At 37.1% G+C, this 12,409-nt stretch overlaps 1 protein-coding gene across 4 annotated transcripts in view; it reads left to right on the top strand.

Moving 5' to 3' along the window:
• FAM117B (family with sequence similarity 117 member B) overlaps positions 1-12,409 on the top strand; it is an 86,604-nt gene that overhangs the window by 61,774 nt on the left and 12,421 nt on the right. For 2 of the 4 annotated variants that reach the window (XM_073879939.1, XM_025893103.2), the window contains 2 exons: positions 1,548-1,668; positions 7,172-11,116. In XM_073879939.1, coding sequence (XP_073736040.1) covers positions 1,548-1,668; positions 7,172-7,490 — 440 coding nt within the window. In that variant the 3' untranslated portion in view covers positions 7,491-11,116. Of the gene's footprint in view, positions 1-1,547; positions 1,669-3,084; positions 3,165-7,171; positions 11,117-12,409 lie in introns of those variants that run through there. The other 2 variants (XM_073879946.1, XM_073879944.1) reach the window with 2 other exon arrangements.

Here is a 12,409-nt window from a genome sequence, read left to right as displayed (position 1 = left end):
TAGTTTTTAATGCTCTCAGGTGATTCCGGTGTGCACCGAGGTCGGACACTCACAGAATTAAATCCTTTGGTTGGGCTGTGTGTTTCTTATCAGGAATCAGCATAATTAACTACTACTTATTGTTAGGATTAAAAGGAATGGTAAATGCAAACCTTTTAGCACAGCTCCTGGTACTTAGTGCTCAATCAAATGTAACACTGCCCCCCCCCTTTAAAAAAACATGGCTGTTAAAATCTGCCCCTTGTTTCCCATACTTTCTACTTTTACTTCAGTAACAAGTTGGAACTCTGTGAATTTTGTGTAATGCTTTATTTGACTTTAGGAGACTGGTGACTGGTTAGCTTCTCTGAATTTCTTTTATAAGAAAACAGGGCTACAGTGCTACTGCCCGCAAAGACAATTTGTAGCTTAGTTGACACAGACTGAAAATTTAGAACACTTAGGTAACATATCAGGAATTTTAAGTTAATGTAGTAGAAACTGAGGATATCAACACTGAACAGGAATGCCAGAGTTAAAGAAGTATTTGCTTTGATAGGGTGATTTTGGAAAGTCAAAACTTCGAGCTAGACTTTGAAGGAAGTTTTGGCAAATGAATAGAGATGGACCTCTTAAGTAAGGAGAAGCCTTTGGCGTACAGTGCAAGATGGCTCCTGACCGCTGGAGCAAAGATTGTAACTTAGAGGAGCAGAGAAATCAAATTGAGAAATTCTGAAGGGTGGGCCGGGAGTAAATGATAAGCAACCAGTGAAGAGCCATCTCAGTTACATTTACTGGGAAGAAAGGAACTGGCATTTGAGTCTGATTGCTGGGTATATATCAGAAATAAGGGAGCAAGGGGCGCCTGGGTGGCTCAGTCGTTAAGCGTCTGCCTTCGGTTCAGGTCATGATCCCAGGGTCCTGGGATCGAGCCCTGCATCAGGCTCCCTGCTCAGTGGGGAGCCTGCTTCTCCCTCTCCCACGCCCGTGCTTGTGTTCCCTCTCTCGCTGTGTGTCTCCCTGTAAAATAAATAAATAAAATCTTTAAAAAAAAAAAAAAGAAAGAAGGGAGCAAGATATCAGTGTTAAGTGCCATGAATTAAGTGAGATAGGCCTAAGCTGTAGTAATTGCAAGTGGAAAAGAAATAAAATTTTTTTGTTTATGCATTTATTTAGCAAACATTAATTATCTGCTCTTTAGCAGGTATTGTGCCAGATCTTGGGGGGTGGTGTTGATGAGTAACGCACTGTTCTTACCCTCAAGTAGTTCGTGGTGTTGGGGGAGGCCATGTACAATTAAAATTTAGTATGACTGGGCGCCTGGGTGGCTCAGTCGTTAAGCGTCTGCCTTCGGCCCAGGTCATGATCCCAGGGTCCTGGGATCGAGCCCCGCATCGGGCTCCCTGCTCCACAGGAAGCCTGCTACTCCCTCTGCTTGTGTTCCCTCTCTCGCTGTGTCTCTCTCTGTCAAATAAATAAATAAAAAAAAAATAAATAAATAAAAAATTTAGTATGACTGCATTTATGTGGTAGTATTTCTTAGTAATCCAGCATGCCATTTTTTGCAGAGAATGGGAACAACTCTCCTTTGCCCAAATATGCAACCTCACCAAAACCTAACAACAGTTATATGTTCAAAAGGGAACCTCCTGAGGGCTGTGAAAGAGTCAAAGTCTTTGAGGAATGCTCGTAAGTATCCCCTGAAATAACTTTTATTATGAGAATTTTCAAGTAAGTTGGAGTACAGTGATCACTCCTATATATACACAACCTGGATTCCGTAGTTAACTTTCTGTTAATATGTGCTTTGTCTGTGCATGGTGGTGGTAGTTTTTGCTGAAGTGTGTGGAAATAAGTTGCAGACATCGTGACACTTAACCGTAACTACAATTTAATATTTGTTTCCTAAAAGTAACCATAGTACTCCTATATAACCACAAAATCATTATCACACCAAAGAAAATTAACAGCAATGCTTAATATCAACTAATATCCAGTTGTTTTTCACGTTTCCTCCCTTGTCCCCAATGTGTCCTCTGTGGCTGTTATTTTTGAATCTGTATACAGTCAACTTCACACATTGAATTTAGCAGTATTTTTATTCAAGGTAGACCATGGATCTCACCTAGTGTGGTTTCCTTCTTTCACGGATTGAATTCCCTTCAGATTTTATGTACTTTTGGTCTTTAGTTCTTTAAACGGTATTAGAAGTATTTTGTCCGTATTGGAAATAGAATTCTGCAACTTTGTAGAATCAGGTTACTGTGATGAAGATAATGTAAGAAGCAGGATTTTAAATAGTGTCTAGTACTGTTGGTATGTGATCTCCTTTGCTCATATTTCTGCTGACTGGTACTCTAGGGAAGTACTATAATTTTAGACTCAAAATTTGCTCAGAATTAGCCTTAGTATTTTCAGTAGCCATGCCTCCTGGCTTTGTAAGTGATGGCTACAGGATTGTAGGTATGTGTGAGATAGCAGATGAGGTAATGAACATTATTTGGGGGTGTGATGGTAGTACTGAGCCCTCCCCTTCCAGTCTCATTATGGCTGCACATCTTAAGAGTCACCTTCTGGCTTTTTCTCGCTTGTGAAACCTGAAACACAATGTGAAGATTGTCCAGCCTTGTCTGACTCACGTCATTGATCTTTTTCCTCCTTTATGAACGTCTTGGAATCGTTTTGAAATATGACATCCTTTTGTTCTTCTGTGTGTTCCTCCTGTCAGTGTTTCCTTTAACCTGAATTCTGAATAATTTTGCCACACAAAGAGCATTGTTTTTGAATTCCCTTAATTTCTATACTAGGAAATCCCAGATGTCAGTCTCCTATCTGCTTTTGTGACAGTAATTGAAAACTCCGTTTTAGCAACTGCTTCCCCGCCCCCCCCCCCCATGCCTACTATGTTAGTCTAAAAGCTTGACTGGTACAAGCGGAATTTCTCCACATCTGTTCCACGGACTCCCTGAATCATCATCATCTGGGGTATGAGTTGGAACTGCAGATTCCCAGCTCCCATCCCAGGCCTAATGCATAAATATGGAGGTAGGACCTGGACTATGCATCTCTAACAAATACCTCATATTTTTTATGCCCAATTTGCAGATGCTGGCTTGGACTTTTCCATGAGAGTTCTTAAGACGTGGAATCATTCTACTAAGTAAAAATCAAATGGTCTAAATGGACCTTTTTGGAGTTGAGCTCATTGATTTACTCATTGGTAGTTAAAATTGCCCAAATGCGGGGGTGCCTGGGTAGTTCAGTCAGTTAAGCACCCGACTCTTGATTTCAACTGAGGTCATGATCTCTGGGTCTTGGGGTCAAGCCCCATATGGGGCTCACACTCAGCACGGAGTCTGCTTGGGATTCTCTCTCCCTCTGCCCCCTCCGCCCCCCCGCTCGTGCTTGTGTGCTCACTCTCTTTCTCTGAATAAATAAATAAAATCTTTAAAAAAAAAGATTGTCCAAATGCAGAGAAATCGTTGATTCGCTCAAAAGCAGTTTGAATTCCTTTTATAAATGACTTTGAGTGAATATTTGTTGTATAGGTTGGTGTCCTGTGGTATCTGCCTTAAACTCTTGCATTTGGAAAATTCCTCAGGACTTAATGTCTGAACTATGTATATACTGCTACATTATTTGTATCTAAAGGGAGGGAAAAATGGATAGAGTTGTGTGTGTATATGGATGGGGATAGCTAGATCAAAGAAATAGAAGGTAAACCCTAACATCTCACATGGCATATCCATCTGTTATTAGAAGGTAAACTTACTCTTTTTAAAATGTACATAGTTAGGGGCGCCTGGGTGGCTCAGTCATTAAGTGTCTGCCTTTGGCTCAGGTCATGATCCCAGGGTCCTGGGATCGAGCCCTGCATCCGGCTCCCTGCTCGGCCGGGAGCCTGCTTCTCCCTCTCCCACTCCCCCTGCTTGTATTCCCTCTCTGGCTGTGTCTCTCTGTCAAATAAATAAAATCTTTAAAACAAAAATAAAATATACATAGTTTGTTATACATTATACTGATATATAGGATGTGTAGCATACAAAAACTTACTCTTTTTTAAGCATTTTCATTATGTTTCAAAAACAAATGAACAGCAGTAACCCAAGAATGGATTCCTTAGAAGTAATTTTAACTTTCTGCCAATAAAACAAATTATTTAAGGTCTAAAAAAATTAGTCTCTTTTGCCCTACCTCTGTCAAAATGAGAGCAAAACCCACTGGGTACACTAGCAACAAACACACATAGATTATTGGTCCTAATTAAAAATTTTAGGCTTATCTAATCATTCTTCTAGAATATTTTTAACTCTTCTGGTCTAAAAGCAGTAACTCTGACCTGACCTGGAGATTGGAGTGGGGTGAGGGTTGATCTCTGGTTTCTAGAAATGCACGTTTATTTACCTGAAAGAAAATAGGTGGTTGAATTTAGACCCAGAATTTAAACCACATTTTGTACTTTCAGTCTCTATATTCTTTGTGATACAGTACATACCATAGCCATATCGTTTGTACTTAGTCCTTTTTTAAAGAAAGTCAAATATGTTATTTCTTCCTCCAAACTAATGAATTCCTTGGCCTCAGTTACCTTAGAGTCCTAGATATTATGGCCTCTTTGCAGTATAGAGGTATTATTAAAAATATAACATGACCCTCCTTGTCTCCCTCCTTTCGATTATAAGTAACTTGGACCCACCATTTTCTTGGCTGATAATTTATGCCTGCATTAAAAAAAATACACAAGCCTTTAAAAAAAGACAGGAAAGAATTCTTTGCATCAGTATAAGAATACCTAGAATTACTATGCAGCCCATCCATCAGTTTTTCAGAAAGTTAGCTTGCAAACAGTTATATCCACTTTGAGACACAATCCTTTTGGAATAATTTCTTCAGGAAAAATAAAAATTTAAAATTCTGAGTTTTTTTTTCTATTTATGGTTATTAAGTTGAAGAAAGCTTTGAAGTAGTATTAGTTCTTGCAGCTTCAATTAACATAAGTATATACCGATCTTCCACTCCAGTGGTGGTTAATATGTTTCTTGGGTAGTATGCATCTAGAAAAATGTTAGGGATTAGGAGTGATTCCTCTTGCTAGGTTGGGGTGGCCACTGGAAGACGAGACATTAAGGAAGGTTTTTTGTTTTTTGGGGGGGTTTTTTGGGGGGGAGGTTGGTGTTTTTTACTGTTACTTAAGTTTTGTTTGATCTTGGTGCTAGTTACTTATTACTGTTTATATTATTTTGTGTGAGATCTATTTTAATGAAAGCAGTAAGGAAATTAAGTAATTTTTAACAAGATAACCCCCCAAAAATTAATTAAGGAGGATTGGCCTTTTTTCCCTAAAAATGAAAGTTATTTCTAATAATTGCACCTTCAGAAGAAAATTCAAGCATTTTCTAATTATAGAAACCTAACCTCGACCTCCTATCTTCTTTAAGGAATTGAAAACCATACTCTCATATAGTAAAAATAGAGGAATGTGTGCCCTTCTTATCACTAATCTACCCAAATACACTTGTAGCCCTAAAAGTACTTGATGTTTCCATTGTATATTGGAACAGTGCACAAGTAAAACATCAGTTAAATGATTTCTTTGTTCTTAAATTATTGTATTTGTCAAAGCTGTCCTTGGGTAGTACTCACTATTAATAAAATCTGCCCACCAAAAACATTGTCTACTTGGAGCTTTTTTGGGCGGGGGGCACCATTCCCATTCCCCAGGTCTGTTGTTTATTCATTTCTTTTTTATTTTAAGATTTTATTTATTCATTTGTTAGCACAAGCAGGGGTATTGGCAGGCAGAGGGAGAAGCAGACTCCCCACTGAGCAAGGAGCTCCATGTGGGACGTGCTCCCAGGACCCTGGGATCGTGACCTGGGCCAAAGGCAGATGCTTAACCGACTGAGCCACCCAGGTGCCCCTGTTTATTAATTTTTTACAACCCAGCTCAGATGTTACTTCCCTTGTAAGCCTTCTTTCTACCAAATTCTCCCTCTTCCTCTGTGCCACAGGTTATCCACTCCCCTGTGCTATTTTTAAACCTTTTATAAGCCATTTTTATCACATCTGTCAGACCTTTGATAGGAGTTCTTGACCTTTTTTTGTGCTCTGGGCACCTTTGGCAGTGTCACCAAGATTAGGGATGCTTGAAGTAATTCATAACTTCTCTGAATAATGTTTTAAATGCAGAAAACATGTAAGATTACAAATGGGATTAATTATATTGAAATACAGTTCTATTCTCAGTATCTCCCTCCCCCCAAGAACTACATATTTAATCTCTCTCCTTGTAGATTGTTTCATTTTTGGGTCCCCAGAATCTATCCAGTGCAGACTTGGCACACTTGAATTTTAATTTTTTAAATTTCATTAGGAGACATGAGAACCATACTTTTATCATATGATCATATTACCTTTTCCTACCTGAATCTTGATTTACTTAGGTTCTCCCACCTTAATTTCTTTTTAATTTTGTGGCACTTCCATGTTACTTTAACAATTTAATTTTTTAATATCTTTAGTTTCATAGAATACCATTAATACTAGTATCCATTTCCAAACATTTGAGTTAATTTTCAGGAGTACCTGGGGACAGGAAGGGACAGTGATTAGTTTTATTTTGATTTTACATTTCCATTATGTTTCTCAGAAAACCATCATGGTTAATTCAAAAAATTTCTTTCAGTCCAAGAGATTTTTAAGCACACTTGAAGAGAAAACTCATGCCTGCCAAAGTTTAGTCGTGCACTGGTGGAATTTAGCAAAGATGGATATTGTATGTCATTCCTTTCAAGATAGTATAGGCTTTGGAAAAATTGTAGTAGTGGAACAAATTTTTGTCTTTAAACATCTAGAATTTCTTTTGCTTTAGGAAATTCTTTATTCCTAATGGCTGTCTTAGATCTTCATTGAGATGCAGTGGTCATCAGCCTGAGTCCCCTGTGTGGTGTACCGGGCTTTCCAGGGAATTGAAAGCAGCAAAGATGAATGATGTCCTTTTGGCATTCTAAGATACATTTTTTGAATTATGTGTTTCATTCCACTTGGGCCCATAGCATTTGAAGCTTTTGATATAATTTGAGTTTTGTATTCATGTATCTATAACATATCTGTTTAGAAAAAAAAATAATAAAAGAACTTACTTCCGGTGATCTGTGACTTAAAACTACCGGGTTGTCTGTTCTGTGCCTAGGCCAAAACAACTCCATGAAATCCCAGCCTTTTACTGTCCTGACAAAAACAAAGTGAATTTCATTCCTAAAAGCGGTTCTGCCTTCTGCCTCGTCAGCATCCTCAAGCCACTCCTTCCCACACCAGATCTCACCCTCAAGGGCTCTGGTCACAGTCTGACAGTTACCACTGGTATGACCACCACTCTGCTGCAGCCTATTGCTGTGGCTTCCCTGTCTACAAACACAGAGCAAGACCGAGTCTCTCGAGGAACGAGTACAGTCATGCCATCAGCCTCTCTACTCCCACCACCAGAACCCATTGAGGAAGCTGAAGGATAGGTCACAGGGCGGTGTGGCCGTTTTTCTGGGCAACTGAGAACCTCCTCAGATCATTTCATTGTGAAGGCATCACACACTCCCAGTTGGCTGTGAAGTGCTCCAGCTTTCTGCGGTGACGAGTCACAGTGTGACTTCTGGAAGAAGGCAGCGCCCTCTGATGGCTTTGCTCACTCATGAAGGCCAGTCCTCATTGCTTAGCCTGCTTTTTCTTAAAGCACCGGTTGAAACAAGAAAGGTCTCATTATTTAGTTTTGGAGGGCCAATATCACATCGTTTTTTGTTTTCAAATTAAACTTCTTAAAAAAAACAAACAACTGATCCCTGCAAACATAATTCCTGAAGGGAGACATGAATGATGCTGCAAGAACCATCTTTTATATGAAAATGACTATTTTATAATACCAATGTTACATTTTCTGAAACGGAGCAAACAGGATGTTCAAAGATTCTTTGGTGGCCCCTTGTTTCTTGTTTCCCTTTCTAGGTGTGTGCTTTTCTCAGCTGTTTTCAGCTTTGGGACCAAAGGGATTGTTGACATTTTCCCAGCAATCTTAATCTCATGACTATGTTCTTCTCCCAAACAAGAATTGATAGGTAAATGCATTGAACAAATATATAACAAGAGATAAAAAGCAATATTAAATATTAGTACATTATGTGATTTATGTTTTTTGATGTCAGAAGTTTGTGCTTTGGGTGAAATACTTGTAAACTGCTGTTTTCTTCACTATACACATTTCACCATGTGGTCAGAAAAATTATAGTCTGGAGACAAGTGCTTTAATATGTTCTCACCCATCATTGGAACTTGGTTGAAAAGTCAGTGAGCCAAAAGGAAACTACCCAGTGTTGATTGCTAGCTAGGAGTAAGGAGCCCCTTTGGTTTTCTACAAAATACTTATCCCATGATCTCCCTTTATCATCACTGTATCATAGTTCCAAGAGGTCCTAAAATGACTGTGCATGGATTTCCTCCTTTGCTTTTGTGATGTTGTTGTCTTGTGGAATTGGTCAGGGTTAGTAGTTTGCCAGGAGTGTAATCCATTGAATAGCAATCTGTAGTCACAGAATCTTGCGACTGACATTTTCTTTATGGTGGTTGGCACTGAGATACGTTGCTTACAGATTTTGCTGGTTTTCCTCCAGCATTCCACACAGTGGGGAAGACAGGCCAGGAGAGCTTTGAAGCATATAAACAACAGGGATCTTTGAAAAATCCATACAGTTTTGGATTTTGGCTCATCTCAATACAGTCACTGCTGGTATCACCTGACAACAGTATTTCCTGTTTGTGTCTGTGGTAGTGAAATTGAGGAGCAGCTCTTTTTAAAAATGAGTTTCTGCAAACAGTATTGATAAAAAGCATCCTTCTAAGATCTTCATATACTACCTATGATGCAATAATTTAATGTTCCTATACGTATTATAGGGAGAAAAAAGTTTAAATATTTGTAAAGAGGATACAGTTTAGAAGGTTTAATAATGTCAGTTTGTTCGGACGTATACCATCAGAGGAAACCTAGTGGTAGCAATAAATCTTTTGAAAGGACTTCTTATACTCATGCACCTTTAAAACATGCAAATAATTAAAATTATGTCCTGTGAAGTTTAAAATGGAGATGTATTTAGGCAAATTAGATAAATTCAAACATTTGAATAAGTCTGTCAGGTTTCAGCTGGTAGCACTGATGAATTTTGGTACCTTCTCCATCCAAAACTAATTTACTTGGAATTAGTACATTGTGGCTTCTCAATCAGTAAAACTCAGTTATTCAGGATCTAAATTTTCTGGTTGGTTGGTTTCTTGAGAACCTTGATTCTTTGCCTTATTTGTTATGTGTCTTGACTTTACCATTTCACCACTGAGAACTGCTCTATCAAAAGTACAGAAGAAAAGGTAAAACTCGTCAGGAGAGTTGGTATGAATGGGAGGAGGAGGAAGTTAAAAACAAGTTTTAAAAAACCCTCAGTTTTTTGATTACTTGAATTCCATTAAATCTGTTCTTTTCTTTACCTTACACTTACTTTCTTCTGTCCATTCCTGTAAATCACAAGGGTATTTTATAACTAAAATGCCACTTTATAAACAGCTTTTCCCTTTACTCTGTTGTGTATATTTGTGTAATTCACATCTTTCTGTAGAATTTCATATATCCTTAATCTAAAGTAATTTAAAACCAGAATGGGAGAACAAGTTTAAGAGTTATTATTTACATAGTCTTATAAGTGGAACTTTTAATGTTTGGTTGTAAGGAGAATGTGAATTTGCAGGTAAATTAATTGTATGGCAACCAAACATATCCCTTGGGTTTGGGAGAAATAGAGCCTGAGATTTGAAAGAAAGACAAAAAGGTACAAGGTACAAACAACTCTAACTGCCAGTGCCAAAGGGCTAATTTTTAAGCATATGAGCTTTATTGCAGTCCTGAAAAAATATTAACCATAGGTCCATTCAGCTCTTTTGCTTAACCCTTAGTTCACAGATGGCTGATTTTTTTAAAAAATGGATCTACTTTCAAAAGAATATTTTCTAAAACTACATTCCATAATTATCTTGTTATTCTGTAGAAAACTGTACAGAAGTTAAATTAGAATAGCTTCAATGGGAATATAATTTAAATTTTTAAAAGTTTTAAATAAATTTACTTCCATTGCAGTAAAAGAAATAGGTGACATGTATATTTTGGCAAAAGGAGCTGTTCTCTGGCTATTTACTTCGTCTTAAGTTTCTTAAGTTATTTTTTACTTGTGATTTCTTCCTTGTGATGATGAAAACATAGAACATTATTGTTTCTGATCATGACTAAGTCTATTACTTGTCATAGCTTTTGTTAGCAGTTATATTTTTAAAATACCTGTTCTGCCTCTTTGGTTAATACGATGAGCATGGATGCCAAAATTATTTTTGAACTAGAGTCTTCATTTTGTTTAAAATATTTCTTACTACTTAAGCCAAATCAGCCTTTTAGAAGGTGCTACTGCTAACTGTGGAGTAACTGGCAACAAGAAAGGCGTTCCCCCCCCTTTTTTTTCTTTTTAATGGTTGGCTTTTACTGGAAAAGAGATATTTTAAAAAAGGGCAGAATTTATAGCCTTCTGTATGTCCGAGATTAGGACTGGGTTGTCAGGATTTTCTTCTGTTAAAGGAAATAAAAGAAAAATTGCCATTACTGAATTCAGTTTACTATTCTAAACTTAAGATTCATTCCTTAATGCTTGGAATTTTGATGTCTCAAAACCGGACCAGTGGAAGTGCTGAATTTGCATTAAAAAAAGCTAAGAATACTTCGCACTTTAAGGTTTAAGTTTTGCTCTGCTTAAATTAATGATAAGCAGAGCAGCCCTGAACAATATTTTGTTTATACAATCCTGTTGAATATAATTTATGTTTTTTTTGAAGTCTGTATCTTTCATCTCTGTTTAAGCTGTGTAAATCTTTTTAAGATGCAATTTTTAAAAATTTTGTTTTTCTAACAAAAATCTCCCAAAAAACAGCATTTCCAATGGTGATAAATATTGTTATTATGTACTTATGTATTCCCTGTATCTGACACTGACACTTATTGCTGCCTCACAAGAAAATAGAACTTTTATGTTAAAAATAAAGTCTGTTCTTCTTGAGAGTTTTTTTTCTCGTGTACTTTTATGAATGCTGTTGCCTCTTTTCACATTTTCTTTTCAGACACCCTAGCCTGAAATAACTTATAAATAGTATATTCCTTTTCACAAATGTATAGAAAAATGAGTGTGTCTAAGTAGCAGGATATATAATATTGTCAGTTGTTACTTCTCTTTACTTGTTCTGGAACTTAAAGTACCTTGTGGTAAGTGATAAACACACTGAAAGATAATACATGTTTATAAGTAATTCATTACTTCATAGTTAGACATTTAGCTGGTACAGTCATTTAATTTTATCCTGAGGTACACATAGAGGATTTTTTCCTTTTGTTTGGTAATTCACTTCTTCTAAATCAGCCATGTTCTTCCATATATACAGTGGTTTATACATGCAAGGTAGTCGTTTAGGCTCAGGGGTTTAGTCAGTATGCACAGAACTAGTTAGATATGCCCCCAATGAAGGTTGCATACGGTGTATATATAACAGAAAGTAAAAGTCACGACAGCAGTCAGTCATAAAAAGTGGTCATCAAATTACATTGTAAGAAATTCTAAAAACTATTTGTGGGGGAAAAATTAACTAGAATTTGGGGATAGCTAATGAATGTATATTTACATTACAATGTAACATAGCATATCAAATGCAAAGAAAATCTCAAATTGGTTCCAAATCTTCCATTTTTTTTTCTCTTAGTCTTTCCCCTCCAACTTTAAAGAGTTTGAAAGGAGAAAATTTATTTTTTTTAAAGATTTATTTATTTTAGAGCAAGAGAGAGCTAGCAAGCATGGAGAGGGGGCAGAGGGAGAGGGAGAGATCTCATGACCCTGAGATCACTATCTGAAACCAAGAGTCGGTTGCTTAACCGACTGCGCCACCAAGTCACCCCAAGAGGAGAAAATTTAGGTCTCAAGTTGGGTGTTCCTCTCTTCTCCCATTTATTTGATTTTTTTTCTTTGATTCATTAAATATACCACACACACAAAACTTTTTAGGTCTATAATCTTTTCTCCTTCAATTGCTTTTCAGTGGTTGGGTGTGAGATACAGTATCCTCTTCATAGCAGTTCCCTGCCAATATATCAATATCAGTTGTTTTCCTTGCTAAGATAAGATGTGCTTTTAAAATAAATTTATTTTAAGCTTCTAGAGCATGGTGCGATAATACAAATAGCCTTTGTATCTCTTTGGTTTAGTGTTTTTCAAACTGGGTCTTGAAATGAATGTAATGGGTCTAGCCAATATTTTGTTTTTTTTAATGAAGCAGAATAGGAAAAAAGTATTCATACGTAGAGTATTTG

Source organism: Callorhinus ursinus, unplaced genomic scaffold, assembly GCF_003265705.2.
Source record: "Callorhinus ursinus isolate GAN/ISIS: 27379988/994484 unplaced genomic scaffold, GSC_fseal_2.0 scaffold2, whole genome shotgun sequence".
Lineage (NCBI taxonomy): Eukaryota > Metazoa > Chordata > Mammalia > Carnivora > Otariidae > Callorhinus > Callorhinus ursinus.
Note: the sequence above shows the minus strand (reverse complement) of the source record. Positions and strands in the feature narration are given on the sequence as shown.